Source organism: Centruroides sculpturatus, unplaced genomic scaffold (assembly GCF_000671375.1).
Source record: "Centruroides sculpturatus isolate CEXI.00-Female unplaced genomic scaffold, Cexi_2.0 scaffold2078, whole genome shotgun sequence".
Lineage (NCBI taxonomy): Eukaryota > Metazoa > Arthropoda > Arachnida > Scorpiones > Buthidae > Centruroides > Centruroides sculpturatus.
Window position 1 is genome coordinate 1 of NW_019386463.1, and position 27,021 is coordinate 27,021.

The 27,021-nt window shown below is 28.5% G+C and overlaps 1 protein-coding gene across 1 annotated transcript; it reads left to right on the forward strand.

Moving 5' to 3' along the window:
* The first annotated feature begins 9,841 nt into the window (after nucleotides 1-9,841).
* Nucleotides 9,842-22,936, forward strand: LOC111615058. Its single transcript, XM_023356433.1, has 5 exons — nucleotides 9,842-10,006; nucleotides 12,503-12,793; nucleotides 13,384-13,617; nucleotides 15,766-15,921; nucleotides 22,612-22,936. Exons 2-4 carry the CDS (start codon nucleotides 12,514-12,516, stop codon nucleotides 15,900-15,902), a joined length of 651 nt encoding a protein of 216 aa, XP_023212201.1. The 5' UTR covers nucleotides 9,842-10,006; nucleotides 12,503-12,513; the 3' UTR covers nucleotides 15,903-15,921; nucleotides 22,612-22,936.
* Nucleotides 22,937-27,021: the final 4,085 nt, after the last annotated feature.

A 27,021-nucleotide genomic window follows, 5' to 3' on the forward strand; every position in this document is an offset into this window, starting at 1 on the left:
TAAAAAATTTTTACAATGTAAATGATATTAACCTTATAGTATTAACATTAAATTGAAGACAGCCATATAGCTGCGTTGATAATGACACTATTGTTTTGTGTTTTTATTTTTCACTTTTTCCGTCATGTGCTTTTTTCACTCGTTTCACCTTGAGGGCATTAATGGGGTCTTTTCATCAGACCCATCTTGGGTTCGTCCAAGCCCATAAAGGAGCGATGGGATGAGAAGAGACTGATCCCGCATATCCGAAACGGACCAACCCCGAAAAATTCCTGGAGTTTTTCACTCTGTCCGAATTCTTTCCCGGGTTTCCCGGAGCGACAGGTTGACACATAAACATCCTAAATAGCAATTAAAGATAGTCGCCAAGAGTTTTTTGTACTTTTCTAATAAAACGTCAACATCTGAATTTATAAGTGTTTATTAAAATGAGCGGATTTGATATACTAGATAACAGTAAGCATAACTACAATCGATATTAAAAGAGGATCGAATTAGAAGTTAAAGCTTTGGACATAGCGAGGCTATAGCGATATGGATGAAGAGTAAACTTATACATTGTATACACATGTAAGTGCGTTTGCCATATTCAAATCTTTCCTGTACTTATTTTATTTATTTATAAAGGTAAGGTGGTCCGAGCATCCTGGACCACTCCCCAGTTACACTACTGATTGATAATAATAAATACTAATAATAATACGTCATCGCTTTTAATCGCTTCAGTTTTAATAATTTGAATTTTAAAATGTTAGGTTACATAATGAGAATGATCTGTATGTATAAAGGCTGACATAATAACATAATTAAAGATTATGATACAAAATAGTAACTGTATAGCCAATTTTAGTCTACGCGTGAATTATGTTTTATGATAATTTTAAAAATCTAATTATATTTCTAAAAATTAATTTAATCAAGGAACAATTTTTATATATGAAAACAACGTTTTTAAGCATAAAATCGATTTATCACATTTTTTCCATAAATTTTAATAAGTATTTTAATTAAATAACATATATAAAAAATAAAAAAGTGATCTACAAATACTGTACTATGAACGAAATTAATTATATTTTCGATTTTTTTTCATTATCATTGATTAAAGCATTGATATACATAATAATAGTCTATACCTCTTTTAGTATTTTTAGTGTCTTTTAGTATTCTAAAAGAAGTATATTATGCAATATATATTTTATTATATGATGCATAAAAACAAAAAATATAAACCATATTTTCTATACTATAATATAAAATAAAGACTCAAAAACAGAAACATAATTTATACATAATAAACATAAATAAACAAACATAAAAGAAGTATATTATACTAAAAACAATAAGATAATAATCTGACATTTTATTGTTATAAATTCAATTAAACTTTTTATAGTATAAAAATATTCCTAAATTCAGAAATATCTCTTCACAGAGATTGAAACGAATAATTTCATTTAAATTTTGATCCATTTTCTTAATTTCATATTTATAAACATGAGTTTTCAGCGAATTAAAATGAAAAACTGTTAGCTTTATCAATTAGGATTTTCAAAAATAGTAAAATATAGAGATTTGAATTTTACAGATTATTTTTAGAAACCTAAAACCACATTAAATTTTATTAAGATCGACCAAAAATTCAAAAATCTGCAAAATTTTGTAAAAAAAAAAGAGGAGAAAAATGAAATTTAAACTGAAATTTGTATTTGAATTATTTGCATTTCAAAAGAATCATATGACATTTAAATTATTTTTATGCAATTGTCAGCACTTATTTTTTGTCTTAAATTATAAATTATTCTTTCTTTCTCTTCTTGGATCTTTATTTTATATTATAGTACAGAAAATATGGTTTATATTATTTTGTTTTTATGCATCATATAATAAAATATATATTATATAATTATGGATAAATACCCATTTTTAAAAATTATTTTACTGTAATAGTGATTTCAAATCTTCACAAGAGTATAAATTCTCTAAGATTGATTATATTACAATAGTTTTATGGTATATGTAATATTTTGATTCCTTAATTACTCAAATATAAATTTTAATTTTAGTAAAAGTAAATATCCTAGTTATAATACAGTAACGTTATAGTTGTAAAAATAATATATTAATCTAGTTCAAAAAAGCTAATTTAAATTTGATACCTAAAAGATATGGACTAAAATACAAAAACAAACTCGTGTACAGTACAACCCATATAATATAGGACCACATAGGAAGTTGCAAAATAAATTAATCAAATGTTTTTAACTAATTATCATCTTAAAATTGTTTTTGAGTTAGTACTTACCATTTTAAATATATAGCCTATATGTTGAGAATACGACATAAACCTAAACGTAACGATTACGTTGCTATGATTCTCGTTTTAAAAATTTGCCTGTTTAAACCGCTTTTCTAATTAGAAACACCAATCACCTGTTTACTATACTAAACGGAAATACTTTCATTAAAAACTGCAGCATAACGGAATTACAGATTTAAAAAAACACGTAGACTATTGATACTTGATACTTAATAAGCTGATTATTTAGTGTTTGCTCCAAAATTAATTTATTTTACTTATTCACGAATTTATTGGAATTAATTTAGTTATTAATTTGTCATATTCAACGCCAAACAAAATATACTAGAAATTCAAATATTCAAGAATACCGTACGTTAGTTATATCAAAAACTAAATAGCCTAAATCTTTATTTAATTTTTGACCTAAAATATTAATCATATTAATATATATATATATATATATATAGCAAAATGTGCTCCTAACACTTTTCCAATAGACCTAGATTAAAAGAGGATGACAAAATAAAATACAATGAACTAAAATAATATCAAGCGAAAATAATATAATTTGTAACCAAGAAATTAGAGTATTTTGAAAAAGTACATTTTATGCAGATCGTTAACCTCATTGAAAAACTAATGCTTTCTTGTTAACAAATACGGGTCTATGCATACGCTATACGTTTTAAACATGTAAATATGAAATCGTCAAGAATAAATTTAATATAATATCTTAGACCATTGTTTCTGAAGGTAAACATCTTATTTAATTTTAAAATCAATTTAAAAAATGTAAAAAGACGAATTAAAAATTTCGATATGACTATGACAAAATGATATATAATTAATAAAAAATTAAAAAGCAAAAGCAAAAGCTTTTAATTTTTTAAACAAATATCATGTTCCATATTCCTGTAAAACAAAAATTAATCGAAAATTAAATTAATAATACATTTATTTACATATCATAAAATTAAAAAGTTAAGCATGATGATGAACTAATGAATTTATAAAAACTGGATCACAAGGATATAGTTCAATACAATTTTTAACAAGATAAAGTTAGCTAGTAAATTATTTATGCTATTTATTACGTTAAATCAATAATCATAAATTAAAGAAAATTATACTATAATTAACAGACGGCAGAATTTAATATTTATTATGCTTTAGAAATGATGAATTTCTTCTATATCAAGAAATTCTATTTATACAATGTAAAAGCTAATATAGTTTATTTATATTTAACGTATTAATAAAAGGAACTTAATGTAGTTTATCTGAACTAAACTAAACAAACTTTTAATGTATTTAATATTTAAAAACTGTTTTTTACTCCTCTATCTGCATTTTTTCATATGAGCGGCAAATAACTACACTTTCATTATATAGAACAACTAAAGTTTAGAAGCCAATACTGTATTCATTCAATATGACTTAAGCGATCAAATGAAAAATGAAATTAAAAAGATGCACAACTGAATGTTTTATAAATTAGATAGTAAACAATCACAAAATATTTAAGAATTAATATAAAACATGTAAGAATAACTCACGAATTTGAAAAGACTGTAATCGAAGAATGATGACATCTTGAAAGATACCAGGCGTATAGAATTGTATTCTTAAAACATTCTTTACTGACTTTTTCATTATCAAGAATATATTAAAGAAATAAAAATATGGTTATATACATTAGATATTTCAAATTGCTTATAGTGGAGATAATTATTCTGCGAATTACAATAAAACATGTTGCAACGATGCAAATGCCTCTTGTATATGATTATATGAATGTCCTACTGTTCTACTAAATGACGTGTAGTTTCTATAGAAAAATTAATTATTCTAAATTGCCTGTAATATTTATAGACAAATGAATTATTCTAGTTTGAAGTAGTTATAAGATGCTGATGCATCTTAATTCAAACCCTTACACTTCAAAATTTTCGTGACAACGATTGCAAGTTCAGCAATCTTATTGTAAAGATTACTGTCGTGGTAATAACAAAAATAATGATTTTTCATTTCTTTTTTAATTAATGTTTGCCTAAAAATTCTAGTATAATATCAAGAAACCTGAAAAGCTGTTTAAATTAGGGCCAGCTCTAGGTATTACAGCGAACTAGAGCAAAAGTGGATTTTAGCGCCATATCTGGTTCACGTCCAATAAAAATTCTGAGAACGTATTTAATAGGAACAATTCAACTGAATAGATATAGATTAAAACATTTTATTGATATTTACAATTTTATAAAAACTTATTTCGATTTCAAATTTAACACACTGTCCTTTGCTTTCATTTCAGCAAACGTTGAATTTAGTACACATGTTCTCATTGATATTTTTTATAATTTTTTGTATTTCACATTTTATTATTTTTCGCTTTCTGTTAGTTTTATGTTATTTATTTTTCCGTTTTGAGTTTTATTTTTGGCTCCTGAGCCATGTGCTCCGCTTGCTCCACTCAAAGGCTGGTTCTGGTTTTGAGAATATATCAATTATTAAAGAAAAATTTATTTTAATTAACTTTTATGGGAATAAAATTCAGACTTTATTTAAGATAATTTACTGGAATAAACTTCATTAATTAACCACATAAAATGGTAACATAAATTTGAATTTAGTTTAAAAAATTGTATTTATTTATATGTCTGTTTTCTGCAGATGTTACTGAATCATATGACATCTGTTGGCTTCCCATATACAAATATAGTCAATTTACGTAATATTTACCGCTGCAAATCGTTAAAAATTGTGCTAGTTTTTAATCGATGTAAGATTATAATTTTTACATAGATATAAAATTAAAAAGTTCATAAAATAACTAGCAGGTAAGCCCGCGTTGTCCGGGCAAAAAATAAAAACAAACATTAAGATTATTTCGTACTTCTAACCCTTATATTATATTATTTAATTTATATAACTACAAAGGTTATCTTACGTAAGGATTTATCACTCCAAGTGAACAATCTAACATATTTAAAAATTTCTTTAAATTGTGTACAGAAGAGGAATAAAGAATTTTTAATTTATAATGTGTTAGATTGGTCACTCGGTGTGATAAAACCCTTACGTAAGATAATGTTTCTTGTTATATAAATCAAATACTATAATATAACAGACATTAAAAACGAAAACCGCATATAGATATTGGTTATTTTAGCCTACCATTGTCACGTTTATCGCGATACTCGGATGGTACGAAATAGCACAATTTCATTGATCAAATAGAAAGCAATTGAAAATTCGATATATTAAATTTTTAAGATATTATATATATATGTGTGTGTTTTTTTAATGTTAGCTGTAACAAACTATTTTATTCACAGCCAAATATTAAATGATAATCTACCAACGAATCAAATTTCACAAAAAATGGAGCAAATACTTAACCAGTATTTCCCAATTTTTTTTTGCCCTACCTAAGCCCTTCTAAAAGTCTTATGCCCTCCTAATATATACAGAGTCTATACGATTAACTTAAACTCTGGACGAGTCCATTTTCGAATTTCCTCCTTACAATCCAATTGCCCCCCTGTGGGGCGTGGGCCTCACGTTGAGAAACACTGACTTAAAATCATCATCCTGGAAAACCACTTATAACATATTTTCTGCTGGCCTGTAATCTCGTATTATGCAATTTTCATATTCGAATATCACCATACCGCTGGGTCAGATATGAAGAAGGGACTGTTGCGGAAGGGGGTTGAAGTTAATTCGACCAAAAGTAGTCGTTGACCTCCTTCCGGAAAAGAGGATGGTGAACGATAACTCATTAACACTAGTCTACCATAAATATTTGAAAAATGATTTGTGTTAGATAGGTTGCGGCGGCCCCGCATGTGATCAAATTTGCTAACCTTAGCGACCGAAAGTCTTCATATAAGACTTGTTTAAATAATAATAATAATAATAATAAAATCCATAAAAATGCAACAATTGTTGCTTTTATGTGATCCCATAAAAAAAAAAAAAACTGGTGAAACTAGGTTGGAAAAGTAAAGCTCAGTATGGTTTGGTTTATTTGGTTACGGCAACGCGACACGAGCGATCTGTCAAGAAGGATGCATCTGGGGAAGACTTATGAAAAGTTGTCCCCTATTTGGGTGCTACTAACGTGAAGAAAACCCAGAAAATTCTTCAGTCTGATGTCTGTCTAGATAGATGAATGCCGAGACCAGACATGGAAAGCTTAGGGGCAGGGGACCCCAATTAACTATATCCGAACTTCCGACGGAAATCGAAAGTCGTGTTATTTCAATTCAAAAATTTTGCTCTGAACGGAATTAGATACATAACCGGCACGGCTCTATTACTAACAAGAAAAGTATGATGTACAGAGGCAAAACACTGCACTCCACGCAGGCAAGTGCTATGTGCTAGCTGCCGCAGTAATGGCGTAATAGCGCGTCTATTTCGCGCTATATCATTGTCCCAGTAATTAGGTGAATATAATATATATATTTAAAATTATATCCCTTTTTGTAAGAATTATATTTACTTTATTAGTTTCTTAAATTTTTTGCCAGAGCTAGAAAATCGAATGTTGACAGAAATTAATCGATATGTACAAATTGATCAATATTTTGGTGTGAGATGTACGACGTGATTTAACTTGTAAGTTAGAAGTGTATGAACGTAACTTCAGAGGTTCGTAGCAATTGGTCGAACGGCCTAGGCGTGCTTAGCGAACAAACAAATAAACAAACATCTTCATTTATATATACCGGTACCTATAGGCCTATATAGATAATGAAATATAAAATTGAAATTTAATAATAACCGAAAAAATTATAAGCAATATAAATTTTATCTGAGTTGAACTTGTTCAAATATGTTTACATTTATATCCATACACCTTATAAAGTGTATTTATATTTAAACTTTGTATATTGCATTTAATTGTATATGGGTCTATATTTATATATAGATGTATAATTTTAACAATTTACTTATTTTATTAATAAAAATTAAAATAGCAGTTTTTCCCCACTGTATGTATGGGTGTTAATGTGTGGGGAAATGATTTCGTTCATCCATTTTGAAGCCTAATCCCATTACCAATACAGTATTAGCGTTTTTTATTTCATTTTTTGTAACTTTTGATAAACCAATTGAGTTTTAGTTTTCTAAATATTTTGCGTTATTAATAATAATTTTTATCGAAATTAGACCGAAAGATCTTTATATGTTATAGAGGTGAGGAAAGTAATATTTTTAAAACAGTTAATTACGTGTAATCCTTCTATTTTAGTAATTTTATGTAAATTCGAAGACGTAAAGATAACACAGGTCTGCAAGTAAAAAAACTGCATAGGATTTTATACATTTTCTTACAGATTTCAACTTGGTAAAAACAAAAAAAATACCAAAAAAATTCCATCTCGTCAATTTTTTTTCTTACACTCAAGTTTTTGTTTGTATTTAGCGTAAAATTGCTAGTTAACTTAAAATTTAGTATTCTTTTTAAAAAACTCCACCATACCTCTTAAAACAAAAAAAATACCAAAAAAATTCCATCTCGTCAATTTTTTTTCTTACACTCAAGTTTTTGTTTGTATTTAGCGTAAAATTCCTAATTAACTTAGAATTTACTATTCTTTTTTATTTATTTAAAAAATGGCCTTAAAACGAAGACTTCTCACATTAATTCTATCAATTATAGCTGGACTTGGTAATAAATAAATAAAAATATTAATGGTGAAGAGAGTAGTGGTAGGGGGAGGTGGGTTAAATAGTTTTAGCGTTAGGAGGAAGGTGGCATGATCGTATAGAAACAGGTTAAAAGTTGATAGTGAGTAATAATATTGGTGAGGTTGAGCATGTTTCGACATGTTATCTGGGATACTAGGAATAAATATAAACAACCTGCTGTCGGATTAGATCATGTTTCAACAAGCTAAATAAGTTCAGTATCTCGCTGGCCATCTAATGCCACGCTCAATTTATATCCAGCATTCGAACGCTACTGTACTTGTATTTTTATTTCTGGAATATGGCTCGCAGAGGTTGTGTAATTTCTCTCGACAGCTTCTGTTATGTTTGTGGTGAATACACAGTGAAAAGTCAACAAAGAAACATAAATGAGTTTGTGAAGAAAGTTTAATTTGCATGTTTCAAATTGAAACTTGGAGATGAAGACAAAGCAGATTTTTGGAAACAATGAGAAAAAGGAAAAAGAAGCATGAGACTCTTTTAAGAATGTAGTGCATAAGTTTTTGGGGAATACTAAGGATCCTAACTACAAAACCATTGTACAACGTATGCTGGCAGCAACGTATGAAGCTCAAGGATGCAAGATGAGCTTAAAAGTTCATTTCTTACACTCCCATATTGATTATTTTCCCGAAAACTTGGGAGCATACAATGAAGAACAGGGTGAAAGATTTCATCAGGATGTCCGTGATATCGAGAGACGTTACCAAGGAAAATGGGATGTCAATATGTTAGCTGACTACTGTTGGATACTTAATCGAGTAACCAGAGAAGGAAATCGGAAACGAGTTTGGAGAAGCATCAAAAAGAAGAAGAAAAGGTTTCATAAGAAAAAAGAGTAGACCTAAAATTGTGTATAAATATCAGAAATAATTTGTTGATTAGTTGTAAGAAATATAACATATTTAGTTCATTGTAATAAATAAGAGTTTTTATCAAAAATTTGTTTTTATTTTACAAAAACACTTTATATGATGGGATATAACGGAAGTCATTTTTAGAATCTGCAATCTTTAAAACATATAATTCAGCATAAATATTCCATGCAGCTGGAAAAAAAATTTTTTTGCAGACCTGTGTAATGATAGCAATTATCAGGAATAAAAACAAGTAAAGAATGCCGGAAAGTCTAGTAACATGTTGACAGTTTTTTTTTCTCATTAAGCTTTTTTCCATCTTAAAAATAACGAGAGAAATATAGTGAATCTCTAGAAAACATATATATCTTAATTTTTCTTTGATAGAAGTACGGATATTGCTACGTTGGCGTCTTAAATATTCACCGGCCGGATAGTTCAGACGATTAAGATATCAACGTATCACTATGGAGGATCTAGAACAAATTCGGGTGAAGGAATTTTTCATGGGCAATCTATCGCGGATATGTCGGGTCCGACCCTTACCACCAGGCTTCTTGTCTTGTCTTGTATCGGCGAGTTGGGCACAAACTTCTAGGCTATATCGCCCCGTGGTAAAGTTTCACGCAATTGTCATGTAATAATAGTTATATGAGTTTATGATGGTCGTTACGTGAGGATAATGCCTTCCGGGAGGTCTTTTAAGGGTAACTAACCCCTATTCAGACGTTACAAACGTGGAAAAAACCACGTGGCCGCGAAACTCCCGGTGTTCGGGGAACGGAACCGCTTGGCCACCGGTCGGTGGACACTACCAGGCTATCCCATTGCGGGACTGGCCGAACCCATAATACATATAGAAAAAAAAAAAGCTCTTAATTAATGACCAAGGAGCAGAAAGAGTTTATGAATGAAAAGAGATGTTAAAGGTTTTATTAAATGTTCGGTAAATTCATACATCAGAAAACAAATCCATCAAAGTCAACAGCGCCATCTACTTCGTAAAAATTGATTATAAACGAAAGAATACGAATTATTTTGAATTTGTTTCCGAATTAATATATATTTTTATATGAAAAATGAAATGGAATTATGTAAATATCTATAATAACCGTTGTATTACATATAGGTATGTATGGTACAGTATTAGAAAATCACGTGAAGTTTTAAGCTTAAATAATCAATTTCATAAGTAGAAGTTATGTTTAAGTGTATTTTATATATATATATAAATGAATGACCTAAAAGTAACTTTTACTTTGATCTGAATGGGCCAATGGATTCTGACAATAATATAAAATTATACTTGTATTATTATTTTATGCATAGGTGGTTTGAATGTAAACAAGAATAAACTGTTTATGCACTAAGAAAATAATAATTATAATAAATTGTTTTATCTAATTACAAGAATTTATTAAGAGTGTATCAATATTTTAAGACAAATCTGTGGGAATTTGGGTAGAAATGTTGAAGGATAAAGTTTTCAATCCATTTGATAAGAATCATTCAAAGAAAAAAAGGAATAATTAATTATAAATACCCAATTTAACCAGATTTAAATCAAATAAATTTTATATATAAAAAATAGCTACATAGAAAAGCTACATAAATACTACATAAAAAAATTGTTAAAATTTTTTCTGAATATACAAAATTTTCTGTGGTTTTTGTTGCATTTATAAAAAGTAAATGCAGTTTTTTAAAGTTTGGATATAATTCACTGATGAAAATTAAAAATTTCTTGTTAAATATTTAGAAAAGAAAGTGAGAAACTATAAAATGAGTAAAATTTCCATTTCTTTTAGGCGGGTTATTGGATATGATGCGACAAAAATAGGTTAAAATGTCCTAATTTTTTTTTCCAATTAATGATGTAGTAATCTGAAGTTGTCTGTAATAATAATTTTTCATTTATGACAGCTCTTAATTTGTAATGAGAATTTAATACATAAAATATTGCATTTATAATGTTTGAATATGAATATGTTAAGTTCAATTTTTATTTTTTTTCTTATTATTAATAATAATAAATTATTGGATAATCATTCTTGTTTAATTATTAAAATATTAACAACAGTCTTCTTCTCAGAAGTACTGGAATGAGAAATAAACAATCACAAACAAAACATTTTCTAACCAGTAATTGAACTTAAATGTAACTTCTGAACGTTTTTAAAATAGTAACAAAAAGTAAACATATGATTTAATTAATTTAGGAAGCTGAAAGTTATAATTGAGTTTTTAGATGGGATTATTGTGTGCATCAATTTTAATCATTAAATTTTATATATTACTAAAATATTTAATTGCAAGAAGAGAGAATTAGAAATGACACAATTAATTAAAAAATATATAGTCTAAACATATGTACTTAATAAAACAGTTGTATAAAGAAAATAAAGTATTTATTTGAAAAATTTTAATTTTAAAAACTTTTAATATTGTTACTAAACTTATCAGATGACTTAAACTATTCTATGCCAGGAAAATTTCTATTTTTACTGTTAAGTTAAATGTCAGCAAAGTTAGATCAAGAAATGTCATGTTTGTTTTTTATTTTTGTTTTTTGTACTTCATTTTTAATATAACTGAATTAGATTGTACAATACAATACAATAAAGTTTTTAAATAGATTTATATTTAATAATTTTAGCATTTAACTTTTCAAATTTGCATTTTATGCTTGTTTATTTTTTATTTATGATTTAGCAATTTTACATTTTTCAAATATTTATTAGTAATAGCATCAAATCTATATAGAATGTGTCTCATTGTATTATAATGATATGAAAATGAATAAATTTTTTAATCCATTAGCAATACAATTTAATATTAAAAAAAATCTTTCGCCTGTTTTGATATATTTTTGAAGCAGTCTTTAGATCTGTGCTGGAATCTCTTATCCTTTACAAATGAGAAATTGGAAGATCTGACTTCATAATTAACTCAGAAACATCAGGAACAAGAAGAGACTGATTATGATCTATAGAAAACTGTGATCTGCAGGAATTTCTGGCTGGAATTAATACTGTCTTCATCAGCTAGACAAAATTGATCCTGACTAGGAATGCAACTATTAAAATAGGAATTGTCACAGTAAATCCAGTCTTACTACTATGTTCTGTAGGAGAAAAATATTCAACCAAATGCTCTTTTTTTATTTTGTAAAGAAATCTGAAGCACCACCAGTTAATTGAAAGGCAGTAGATAATGTTCCAGTTAATTCTAATGATTCTATAGCAGAATCTTTTTTCTCATCAGTAATATTTATTTAGTTATAGTTCATTATAGAATATGATATAAATCTATATATATCATGTTTATGTTTAATATATAAATATTTTGTGTTATTAAAAAGAATCTAAATTTTGTTTACTTAGAACACATTTCATTGAAATACATTACAATTCGTCTTTTATATACTGTTTGATGTATGCCAGCACTATAATCCATTGTATAATGAGGCCTATTGTATTATAACAGTATGTGCATAAAGTTATGGTTTTGCATAATTAGAGATATGTCTGCTTTATATATTTTTAATGTTAATTAAAATTAAAATGAATTAATTGTAATTTTTGTTAATAAATGATTAAATAATTATTTATATTACATGAAACAGTTATTTTCATCATGGTACATGAAACAACAGAATATCGTAGAAAGTATCGTTGGAATTCGCCTCAAAAGCGACATCAAATTTGGAAAGAAAATTGGAATTTTCGAAAGGCAAGGAAATTGTTAGAATTTCAGCATGAACCATTTGATTCATGGAATGAAGAACAGTCCAGTGAATCATCTGTAACAGATGAAATTGCTAATGAGTTTCTCCCTCCTTCTAAATTAAAGCAAAAATATTTAGAAGTAATAAAAGAAACTACTAATCACTCAAAAATTCATATGATAGATAGAGGTAAGTATTTTAAAATATTATTAAATTAACTGTGATTGTTCCAATGAAATTTAATAAAACTAACTGGATTTAAAGTGATGATGTACTATATTTCTTATTTCAGGAAGTTAATTTCAGAGATTGATCAATATTAAATATTAATTTTTCAGTAGAAAAGATTTGATTTTTGTGTAATAAAATGTAATAAAATTTTTGTGTAATACAAATCAAATTAAAACATTTTAATGCTTTTATTTGATTTGTATAATTTTGGCTATATTGAAGATTATTATTTTCTCAATAGATGAATAAATCAAAACAGTGTATCAAAAACTTTATCATATATTCTATTTCATTTTATTTTTTATTAGCATGTTCTTAAAAATAACAAAATCAAAGTAACTTATAAATACAGTAATTTCAAATTTTAATTAATTAGATATATATTATTATTCACTTTAAAATAATATGGTTACTTAAAAAATTCAAATTCATTTATTGAAAATTTAAAAAACACTTTCATTTTAAAATTTGTATAAATTGCTTGTTTATGAATATTTTCTTAGAATTGTTAAAATATTTATAAATCAGTTTGTTGTTTATTTTTACAGCTACCTCTCCAGAATATTGTCCTTCTTTATCTGAATCTTTGCTTTCTGAAAAAAATAAATGTGATGTTGGTGTTCAGACACCAAACTGGGATGATCTTAAATATGAATCTGATAAAGATTCTGATAGAGAGATGTACATAGAAAATGATTTATTAGAAATTGCTAGAAGATTAAAAGAAGGAGTAATGTGCAATGTGAATACTTTGGATTTTATTAATCAAGTTATTAACAGAGGTAAGAATGAATATTCTTTGATTTATTGATGTATTTTAAATTAAAATTTACTGTAATTGCCTTATCAGATAAGATATAATCCATACTCTCATTGTAGGTACTGTACAATGTGACACTGATTTACAATTAATCAATGTATGAGAATTGATACAATGAACTAATTTTTGTAATTTTTCTTCCATATTTACAAGACAAAATAATTAATATAACCAGTATTTACAAGAAAATATTCTAATCCTTGAGTGTGACAAAATTGAAATTCCTTCACACTCCAATTAAGTGTTTCATAAGTTCCTTTCTCCATTTTCTGTTTTATTCACACAATGTATTTGTTTGTTATATGTAGTGCCATTCATTCTGATGCAGTTGTGAAGTTTAGTAAGATTTACATCTGCATTAGAAACCCTTCTGTCACTGATTTACAATTTTGTTTGAAAAAAAGAAATTTATCTTATTGTATTTTACTTGTTTTCTGCTTGTTTGTTGTCTTAACTAACTATTGTTTTCTTACTATTAAGTAAAGAAATGTCTGACAACTTATATTTGCTCATATTGTATTCACTTTTCTCATTTCATATTAGTTTCTTTTATATCAGCAAATAGCATAATTGGCAATTACATTTTATTTTACTTTATTTCGTGTCATTTAGAATTATTGGTTGATGGCAGTGCCATAATGGAAAACTATAGTGCAAATTTTTTGAAGGGCCACCTTTTACTTGTTATATGAGCAGATCTCAATATTAATATTTACTTAAACAAAAAATTTACTTTAAATTCAATTAAATTATTTACTGTATTTTTTAAAATTTCCTTTTTTTATTAAAGATATTCTGTTAGAAAATCTCATATAAATCTATATACTGTAGTTGAGTTATATTATTAAACTTAATGAATGTTTTGTCTGCATTCCAGTAAAACCACCATAGGCAAATATTTGTTTCATTTAGATAGTTAAGGAATACAGGTCTCCTGGAACTTACTTACTTATGAAGACAAAAGAAAACCATCTGTAGTAAGAACAGTTTAAGGTTTATAAGAAATGTAGAAAATGAAATTCTTCATAGAAATTTTTTGTTAAATCTTCCATATATTTTATTATGAACTTAAAACTTTCTCCTAGTTTTTTAACCCAAACATACTGGGCCACCCTACATTATATGGTTTGTGGGGACAATTGTTACAGCCCTGGTTGATAGGTAAATAGGTGTTTTGTAGCACTTTAATATTATTTGGAGAACACGGTTAAGGTGACTGGGTTATGCAGGAACAATGTGCAAATTTAGAGAATACGATGTAAACAGAGACAAGATTTTCCTTAGATTTTGATTTATGACAGGTTTCAGAATGAGATATGTTCATAAATTTAGGTTACAATATTAATCTAATTTTTTTCTATTATGTATACTTTGAAAACAAGTAATTTTTTTAACTTTTAAACTAGTTTTAATAAGTAATTTTTAAATCAAAATTATCAAATAAGTATGATAATTCTGCCCAATAGTGAGGAAGATGAAACAATTTAAATTTGTTTCAATGATTAGTCAGTAATTAATTTATGTGGGTTAATTAATCTAATAGTAGTTTGTCTTTCTAAATAAAAATTATCTATTCCTGAAAAGATATTTATCATTATATTTTTTTTACGTAACTTTAAGAAAGAAATGAGGTACTGTACAGTGAATTTTGTGAAATGTAATTGGATTGGACATAAAATTATGTCCAATACTTTTATCTGTTTTACTTTTGTTATCTTTTTTTACTTTTTACCCGTTTATAGTTGAATAAGGATGTAATTTTGAACATACCAAGAATGCATTAAAATCAGTGTTTAATGATATAATGCAATATTTTTAACGCATTATATTATTAAAGGATAATTACTCAATTGTGAATGAATCTTATAAATTTATAATAAACTTTGCAATTAAACTTTAGAATTACTTTAATTAAAATAATAATTAAAAACTATTGGGTATTTTTAAAAAAATATAATTTATTGATTTGTTTAAAAAAATAAATTTTATTATTATTAATGTTGACTTTTTAAAAATTTGTTAATTTTTAATGTTCACTTTTATAATTTAATTTATTGAGCATATTTACTTTTATCTTTAATAACAAAATATTACAATTTTTAATTTAAAGCAAGATCATCAAGTCCTCCTAGGAAGAAAGATACTAGAGATAGTTACAGTCATTTACTTAGAGATAAGCATCAGACTCATCAATCAAAATCTCCTATAAGTTTATGTAGTCAAATAAATAAGCAAAAAGACATATAATGTTAAGATATCAAAAAATGTGAGTATAACAATTCTTTTATTAAAAAAATTTATCAATATAGATTGTTCGGTTTAATAAACAGCTTCATTATTGAAATATTTTATTTGATTATATTACTACAATGTTATTAATTTTTGTTTTAATTATATAATTAAGTTTTCATTGGTATGATCTAATTAATGATGAAATAGTTATTTTATCATATTTTTTATTAATAAATTTTATAAATGATGTTACAAAAATAATTTTAAATGATTCATCAAAGAAATAGTCATTGCAATGAAGCTTGGTTCTAATGAACACAGATATAATGAGTTCATGATTATAAAGAAAATGCCATAACAGTTTTAATTTACATGTATTTCCATATATTTTCTCATGGTTATAAAGAGTGAATTTTGCAGATAAACCAAACAAATTTTTGGCAGCTATGCATTCCAAATTGTTCAAGTAGTAAAAAATGCAGTACTGAGTTTTTGGAAGAGATAAAACTGAAAGAGTTACTTAGTTTTATGACCTGCATGGATTATAGCCCTATTCCAGCCTAAGGGTTCATTTCTAACTACAGTGTATGGTAATTTTACAATCATAGCAATAATTAGGTAAATAAGCAGAGTAAGGCCAGAAGTTAGTCAACGAAGTGAGGGATGGTCTTCAAAAAGAAAGTTGTGATTAATTATGATTGTAAAATTACCATGTACTATAGTTAGAAATGAACCCTTCCATAAGAAATATGTCTTTGAAGAAAAGAAAATTTCTTTTGGTTTATGGAAAAGTAGAAATTATTCTTGAGTTAGAATATGGTACTAAAAATGTTGGTGTGTGTACAAAGTTTTCTTTGTCTTCTTCAACAGTATCAACATTACAGAAAAAGAAAGTAATCATCTATTTTAAGATTTGTGGATAATATGCTTAATTTCAGTTAGTCTTTTTATTAATTAGTATTATCTTTAATTACAAAAAAAGAAATTTGTTTAATATTAATTATATTGTAGTTTATATAACTATTAATAAAAAATACAGTATTGCCAGTGATGTAGCTACAAATTTTGCTGCCCATGGTACACCATCTACATGTTTGCACCCGAAGCAGCTACTCCTCCCTCTAGTTACGTCACTGCTCTCCATGGATATAATGAGGAAATCTTGCTGGCCCCCTAGTGCTTGTTATAACTAAGTTCAACTATATTTTATTTTTATGATAACTTAGACACAGCTGCTCTTTAAAATACAGTATATACATATATTTTATTTTCTTTTGAATTTATAAATATAATGGCTAAAGCCTGTGAATCAGATAAAGTTTAGAATAACTGGATAATGATAACTTTATCCAAGTCTTTTGATTAAGCAAGTAATAATTTATTGGGCTGCAGTTTTAAAATTGCAAACCTATAAATTTCCACTGGCATCCATCCATCTGTCTGCTGTCTGTCTGTCTATTCTACCTTAATCTTGAAAATGGAGTTATATAGATGAAAGTCAAGATCAAATATGAAAAGCTTAGGGACGAGAGATTTTGATTAACTATACAGTCGACCCCCCCTATAAGATCATAGATACGTTCCATTCTTTAGGAATCCGATTTCTTACGAGTCCTTCCAATCACAGCCCGACACATGAGAAGTTTACGGACTACGGCTGTTTGAAAGGTTTTCTTCCATAAAAATAATCGATTGTAGACTAATCCGACTCAACATTTCCAAAATACGTATATTTTTTTTGGGAATAATTCGTATAAACTACGCTATAAACAAAAAATTGTAGGATTACTTACCGAGAGTGCACCATTCGACATCGCCATTGCTCAAGCTTGTTTTCGTCGCGAAGCAGCACACCAAACTGCGGCCGATTTCTGATAACTTATTTTTATGTGAAAACTTCGTTGAACTTTGGAGACATCATTAATATAAATAATTTTAATCGCCGTTGAATAAGAAATGTTTCTTTCACAAGAAATGTATAAAATTACAGTACTGTATTAGACTTACGGTACCTAATTTACATACTGTACAGACGATAGTACGCCTAAACTCTCCGTAGCGTGGCGCCAGGTGGTGGAAAGCATATATATATAATTATAATAAAGTTACAATAAATTAAGTTAATATATAATTATATATACAGTACCTAATTTATATATAATTTATATAGAATTATACATACAGACAAAACTAAACTCAATTTACCCGCCTAAATGTTTGTAGCATGGTGCTACGGATGGCGGGAAAGTAGTTTGGCTGCCCGATGACGTTTTACATAATTATAGGAGTTTTTTTACCTTTTTTTTACAGATACCGTTGCAATTTTTTCGCCGTTTTATAGGAATCGTAATTATAGGAACTGTAATTATAGGGAGGTCTACTGTATATGAATTTTCAATTTGGATCAGAAGTCATGTTATTTCAGTTCAAAAATTTTCTCCAGAACAGAGTTAAATACAGTAGATGACTGGCATGACTACTGAAATCAGTAGCATTGTGCATCAAAATCTAAAAAATTGCAGCCCAGCATTTTGACAATGTTACAACAAATAATTGCTTGTTCGTTTTGAACTTTATCCATATAAAGCATGTTTTATCCAAGTTATAAGAAGATAAAGCTGACATTAGCAAAAGATTCTTGAATGAAGCAAGAAAAAAAAATGTAAAATTTAACCTTTATCTGGATAATGTAGTCCCTCTTTATTGTTGTTTGGATAGAAATGAATATATATTTTATACGGGTATGAGCATTGTGTTTTTTTTTTTTTTTTTAACCATTATGTGGATAGTAGGAACAGAGCAATGTTGCCAGGCCTAGCAATTTAATGTCAGATTTCAAGCCAATTGGCAATATGATGATGATTCTTTCAATCTGGTGATTTTTTTTCATGTCTAAGATAAACTTTTTAAAAAACAGTGTAAACTCCAGGACTACATTATACAAGGGATGATCAAAAACTAAGGTTACAAAGCCTGCAGTGAAAAGTGTACATTTTATTTCACACAACCAACACAGCCAACTGATAGTACATGCATCAGGTTAATTTTCGACATAGTCTCCATATCAGTTTAGGCACTTGTCACTTCGTGTGATGAGTTTGAAAATTCCCTCCTGGTAAAAATCCTGTCCTTGCATGTTCAGCCAAGTTGTCATGAAGTGTTTCACTTCCTTGTCTGAAGCGAATCATCATCCTGTTAGGTTCTCCTTCAAGTGAGTAAACAGGTGAAAATCACTTGGAGCGAGGTCTGGGCTGTAGGGAGGGGGTTGATGATGTCCCAGTGAAACTGCTTCAACAGCATGGTGGTCTTCTGGGCTGTATGAGGTCACACATTGTCATGAAGGAAGATGACACCCTCAGTGAGAAGTCCTGGTCGTTTCCTCATTATTGCTTCGCGCAATCATGTCAAGGTCTCGCAGTATAGGTCAGCAGTCACTGTGTGCCCTCTTTCCAAAAACTCCACAAATATGACATCCACACTGTCCCAGAACATTGTGGCTATCACCTTCCTGGCAGGTGACATTACCTTAAACTTCTTTGTCTTTGGAGAGGAAGTGTGTTTCCACTCCATTGATGACCGCTTATTGCCAGGGGTATAGTGGTGGATCCATGTTTCGTCACCCATGACAATATGGTGAAGAAAACTGTTCCCTTTCGTGGAGAACCGTAGCAAAAGTTGCAGACTTTTCCCCAAGCACTTCTTGTGTTGGTTGGACAGATTTCATGGAATCCAACAGGCACAAACTTTCCAGTACTGCAGAATATTGTGAACAATGTGACGAATGCTTCTGAACAACATTCCCAATTTTACCGTCATACGCCGTAACGTGATCCTCCTGTTGTCCTGAATCAGCTCTTCCATGTGAGCTGTGTTGACATATGTTGATGCCGTGCTGGGTCAGCCACTGCAATCCTCATTGGTGACGTTTTCTATACCGGCCACAAACTTCTGACACCATTCTGCGACATGCTGACGAGACATTGCAGTCTCTCCATAAACCTCTACCAGCTGCCAGTGAATTTCAGCCATGGTTACATGTTTTGCCCATAGAAAGCGAATAACTGAGCGGATTTCTTTGCGAGACCAGTTTTCCAAACAAGTCTCCATTTGTGTTTATCTACAACTAGCGCTGTAGGTGGCAGGTGGCTGAAATTCTGCACAGTTGCCAACCGCATCTATTGGAATTACCGCACACTTCTCACTTCTCTATAACAAACGAAACTCCAGGAATATCGGCCTTGTAACCTTAATTTTTGATCAACCCTCGTGTTAATAAATACAATTAAAGACAAACACAAAAATAGATGTTTTAAAAGTCCTTTTTAAACCCACCCAAGATTACATAAAAATATGCTTAGACACTTTTTATTTGAGGCTTTATCCCCCCTTCTCAATTGTATTTATTTCTATAATCAACCTGTGGTATGTTTCATTTAAGGTCTATGTACAGTACGTATTGGTAGTCTATAAGTCAAAGTATCTCATTTTGATACTTTAAAGCTAAATCTACAATTTTTAGCTTTAAAGTTATGGTTTTTTAGCTAATTCTGGTGCCATTTTGGCTGGAAATATTTATTTTCATTTACTTCATTTTTATGCAATACATTCTAGTTGCTTTTAAAATCAAAATTTCTTCTTTATTCATTCAATTTGAATTTGAAAAAATAAGTATCTGGCTAGAAGGAAAAACTTAAATTTTCTTTTCACTTTATTTAAAATAGGTTGGAGAAAGTTCAGTTTTTAAGCTTTATTCTTGCTTCATCCATTTTTGGATAATGTCAACTTTATGCTCTTATGACTTGGATATGGATAAAGTTCAAATGAATAAATTGTTACTTGCTTTAACCAAAAGACTTGGATAAAGTTAGCATTAGCTTGTTAATTCTAACTTTATCTGATTCATGGGCTTTAGCCATAACATATTTATATTACTAGATGTTACTTATATCAATTAGCATTATATAAATTACTATATTTATGAATTGTTTTGCTCTATGCAAAGTTNCATGCACTATATTAAATCATAAGTTATATACAGGTATACCTTGCCTTAAGATGGTAATTGGTTCCAGGAGAGGCGACTTAAGTCGAAAAATGACATAAGTCAAATTTACTTGTCTCCAAATCTACTTGTCACTAGACTAAACCACAAATACCATTCTGTATTTTATTTATAAATGCATTTTTAATAATATATGATTAATAAGAATCTATTTTAAGCTTACAAACAAATAAATTTTAGTTTTTAATATAGTACAGGAAAAAAGTAATCTAAATTTACGAATACATGTACGGTATGTACATACTTGTAAATATACATGTTTACAATTTGGCGTACATCGCGGACTCTTCATTTGTGAATGTGGTTTGCTCTAAGACATTATAAAATTAGATGATTTTGTAAGGTTAAATAACAAATACAGTTATTAAAATTATTTTGCGATAGTAAAAAATAAACTAATTTATGTTAAATTTACCAATGAGTAGAACTGACAATGACACCAAACAGTAGATATTGGAACTACCATGGAAAACGCCAATATTGAGCTCTTAAAGACCGCTAAATAAGATGACAACACAAAGTCACAGATGTTTTCATATTTTGCTCTCTATGATTTATGATGATTTTGTTAACATTTACTGTAAATGTATGCATTTTAATATGATTTTATGTGCTTTTAACACTTTTCTAGTGATATTACGATTTCAATATTTGTGGTGGACAGATGTAAAGTCGAATAAAATGACTTAAACTTGATTTTTATTTTTCCATATATTTTTTTGACAAACAATGTGTAATCGAGAATGATGTAACTTGAGATATACCTGTATACAGTTGAATCTGTCTATCTCAAATCCCATGGGAATGAGGAAAAAAATTTCAGATAAACAAGTTTTAAGATTTATTGTTTACTGTGTAGAAACCTCTATTAGTTTAATAGATTTGATTGGAGGTATGGTATTTTATTAATACATAGCGAGTACAGTATGCACTTATAAAACATTTTTGACATACCTTAACAGAAACAGTTTACCAGTAGTTTCTAATGCCTGACTTTCTTCAACCAATAAGACATAAACCAAATTTGTAACCAATCAGAGAAAAACAGCTTTAGTTGCAACTATGTACTGTATTTCAAGAGATTTTTCTCAATTGTAATTTATTCTATCAAAATGTAGTTGCTGAGCTTTGAATTTGTAATTGACACTTCAGTCCATAATTTGAGATAGAGGTTTTGGAAGAAAATTATTTAAGATAAACATGGAAAATATATTGAATTTAGGGTGAAAATGCAGGAGAAGAAATAAATTTTAAGATAGAGGTGTTTGAAACAGACAAGTTCAACTGTATATATTGTAGAGGCTTTGTAAAACTGATTTTACTTACAAATTTTTAAAGTGAATGTAGATTGAAAAGTATTGCAAGATTTAAAAAAAAAAAACAAATCAGGAATATATTTTTTACAAATCAATTGCTTACAGAATTTATCAAAGGCTTATGAAATAATCTTTAATAATACATAACATTGCATTATTAGTATATATTTTTTATTTCAATGGAGAAACATATCTTGATATTCCATCAAAATGTATTTCATTGAACAAATGTTTTTGGTCATTATTTAAGATCACATATCCAAGATTTTGAGATTGCTGTATTTTCTGCTTAATTTTAAATCATGTCAAATACTAAAGATGAATTATTCATGTTTTTAATTTTCAGATACATAGTTCAACTTTGAAAACTCAGAGACAGAAGTTAGTTGATACATCAAAACTTTCACGACAAAAACTGCCTGAAACAAAAGAAATGCCATATAAACGTGAAGGGCATCGTGTTATCAATGACTTGAAAAATTATGTAGAGAGTGCTACAAAATGGCTTTGTGAATATGATAACAGATATCAGTATGGACCACGTCACACTAGAATTTAAATATATAAAATTTTCTTCTTTTAATGTGAACCTACCTAATGCAATATTTCATAAAAAAACAAGAAACAATATATTTTAGTTAAATACATTATTAATTATACTAAACTACTGTAGTTCCAAATTAAAATAATAAGTATTATTTACAATTATAAAAGTTTGTAATTTTACAATTTTAATGTATTATATAAATGATCCTATTCATTTTATATATTTATCTTTAATCTAGTTTTGAAATTTTTGCACATTGAAAAATGGATAAGTAATAAAAATTATGGTTCCAAAATCAAACAAAATCACTGCCACTCCACTGTGTCTTATTTTTTATACATTTACTAAATATATATGCATTTATGTATATATTTGTATTTAATGTTTATCAGCCAATCTCAAAATATGTAAATTAAAATGGACTAATCTTTGTTAAATTTGATCAATTAAAATGTTTAAAGTAAACATAATTAATGTTTTAATTGATGATTGTAATTTTGTCACTTTAGAAATATTTGAATATGGTTTGTAATATAATAAAAATATAAATTATTGGGATGGAAATAATATATTTTTGAATATGCTTGTTTATTTAATTCATAATCCTTGGAGGAAATAATTTTTGAATAGTAATATACTGTATTATTATAGTATTTTATTTTTGTTATCATATTTTAATTTGTGATTATTTATATATTGTTTTATAAAATTTGAAAATGTAAAATGTGTATTAAAAAGTTTAAGATGAATTTATGGGATTCTATGTTCCTTCTGAGAATTCCATAGAATTCATAAATAAATATAGCCAAAATTGGACACTTTGATCTGGTCTTAAGTTATCTGATCACTTTCTTACTATTTATTTGATATGTAAATATATAAGTTATTATGATATATTAAGAATTTATCAGTGTTTTTACAATATTGTCTTTCTCAATATATTTATTAACATTGCTATACTTTTTTTTCTTGCTTTCTAAGAAAAATTCACCAAATTATTGATAAGATACTTTTAAATCAAACAAAGAATAAAGCAAACTTATGTAATTATACCAATTAGAGGGGAAAATTTTACTCACTTGTTCAGGATGGTGTAGGGCCCTCGCATATGTGGGTGTCAATGATGGAGGCAAAGAAACAAGTGTTGACATAAAACTGTTTATTTGGGTGAAAATTATGCTTACATCAGGAATATAAATCCAAATGACAAATTGAAGTCTTGATGTAGTTGGTCTTGATTCGTTCAATTTGATGCTCGGCTGGGTAACCCCGGGGTAGTGGTGAGTTGGTTAGGATTCCAAAACGACAACTTCAGAGTGTTCATACGGAAAAAGTTGAAGACAATGACGAGGATGAGAACAAACTTCTGTCCTTCCACTCAGAGAGTTTTATATCTTCCTTCCCCCTTTTCTTCTTTTCATTTGTCAGGCTTTCCCTTCCTTGCTCCCCTATTGGTCTCTTACCTGTCTCCAGGCAGAATTTGAGACCAGTTTGGGTCGCAAGAAACGTCTACCCATGATGATTTATCCGACACCATCCTTTCAATGCTGATCACAATTTACTGATCATTAATACACCTGCGCTCATATTTTATCTTGTCATTTCCTTTTTGTGTTTTAAGTTTAAACAACCCTTTTTTCTATTTCTTTTGTTCATTAATTCGTCTTTTCTCTATTATATGTGAGCGATGATGTCAAAGTTTGGTGTCATCGGCTCGACATTTTGGTTATTTGTTTTCTCATTGCATTAATAATTTATTAAAATATATCTTTTTTCTTTTTAAAATGTGAACTATTTCTGGAGCCTCATACTTAGAATGTTTCCTATTTTTGTTAGATTTTATCTAAATGTAATCAATTTTTTTAAAGCCTCAACAAAAGCAATATAGTGGAATCCTGTTAATCCGGATCTCCAGTTTATTTGGAATAATAAATACAGATAGACATATGGAAAACCTATATACATGAAAAAAATCAAAGAACTAACTTGTAAGAACTACATTCTTGCCTGAGTATAGTGTTACCACCTGTCCGATTTTCATCTGGACAGTCCGGGAATCAACTCACTGTCCGGGTGAACTATTAATTTTGTCCGGGAATATCGTGTGCAACCTGTCAACCTTTTTTTTTTCTCTCATACAATTCCAATAGAGCTAAGTCATCTGTAGTTGATTTTTCTTAATTTAGTTACTTATGCTACTCCTACCCAAGTGTCCCTAGTTCCTAACTATAACTGATTTAGAACCAGCATGCACTGCACGTTATTCTTTGCATTGCAAAATGACATTGCATATGCGTCAGGAACTTCTGTTCAAAAAAAACTCACCTGCCGTCCAGGTCAGCGGTTTTGAAAAGGTGGCAACACTACCTGAGTATAATGTTGCATCTGTAAGAATACTGTTTTTACTTGGCTCAGTGCTAACACCTGCGACTTTATAACTAAGAATCTGGTAATAAAAATAAATACAAGACAGTATATCACAGTTACTTTGGTTCAAATAAGTTCTTTGGTTTCCCTACAGAGTGCTAAGCCTAATTACCTGTTGACCTTGAAAAATATCAAAGTTCTACCACACAGAAATGGTCAGGAAACGTATGTACTGTACATTATATTTTATTTATTGTGCATTAAATATACTTTTACAACAGTATTAACAGTACAAAGGAAAATCTTTAAACAGTTATGTTAAATATGAGAAGTACTGAACATTCTGTATAAATTATTTTTTTGTCCAAACTAGCTTGAATGTAATGCTAAACATTATTTTTTCCTGCTCTGTGAATACAGTCTTGTGAATACAAGTTAATGATTATATTGTCGGTACTACAGAATATAGTTTGAATACCACTATTCTAATATAATTGGCAATTCTTACTGTATCATCACAATGATTACCTACATTAGTGGCTAAAAGTATTGCAAGAAACCAGCATATTTATTTACCAACACAAACTTGATCACTGCAGCAAGCTTGTAATCACTTTTCTTAGAAACTTCGTTGCAGGTACTTACACAAAAAGCACTTTGATATCCAAAGTCGCCGAATTTTTCATTCACTGATTTTCCTAAAAATTATATTACTGTCAGATGCAAAATACAGATTGGACCAATTTTGACATTTTTACTTACATTTATTTTAATTTTTTCTAAATAGTAAATTCATTTACAATCTATATTTCCATATAAATAATTATATTTTAGCTCATTTGTGGCACAATGCGGCAACAGGCTGGATCTAGCCTGCGGGCCGTAGTTTGGTGACCCATGTTCTAGATCTCATGACCTCACAATTGTCCTATTCTTCATTAAAATGTAATTTCAGAAAATCTTTATTAACTTGCACTAAAAACTCTCCATGGCTCAGAAAATTGCGGCATTATTAAAGACAGAAATGGGCATATTGATTATGAATTAATTTGTATCTATATAATTGGTGTGTAAATCCTTTTTTCGATAATAATGTGATTAGTACTTATCTCACTTGTATTTGGTATAAGCTATATGATGTTGATTTGCAATTCTATTCCATAACTCAACCAAGTCACACAAAGAATTTTCTTATAATACTTTTGGTCTCTAGTGTATCTTATGTTCAAAGCAATGAAATCAAAATCCAGAGTAATTTTGCGAAGTCAAGAGTCAATAAAAATGTACAAACTTCAGCCTTCATATAACAATCATAAAATTCTATTTTAAAATTTTTATACTGTGTGATTTTCTCTAAGAATAGTATTAAATTGGGGTGCAATTTGAAAAAATTGTAGACCTATAAATTCCCATTGTCGTCCGTCCGTTTGCCTGTCCTTCCTTAATCTCGAGAACGATACATGAAAATGAAGACCAAATATAGAAAGCTTAGGACAGGCTGTCCCGATTAACTATACATACTTCAAAAAGTTCTCACCCGAAAGGAGTTAGATAATGACCGGCAGGATACTGTTGATTATTATATTTACAGTGTGAAAAATTATATTTTTTAGTGCCCTAAGAATGTGCCAGCCCACGTGCATGCACGTACTGTACTGCATACCTACCAAAACCGGTATTGGTCACATTGTTTCACCACTTGGCTGCAGTGGCATAGCTAGCGGTGGGCTGAGGAGCGATCTTTCTTGGGAGGCATTTTTGGAATTAAAAAATTTTCAAACACTCTTTAATAAGAAAAAGTAAAATTATCAACTTTTTCGAGAATTAATAATTACAAAAATT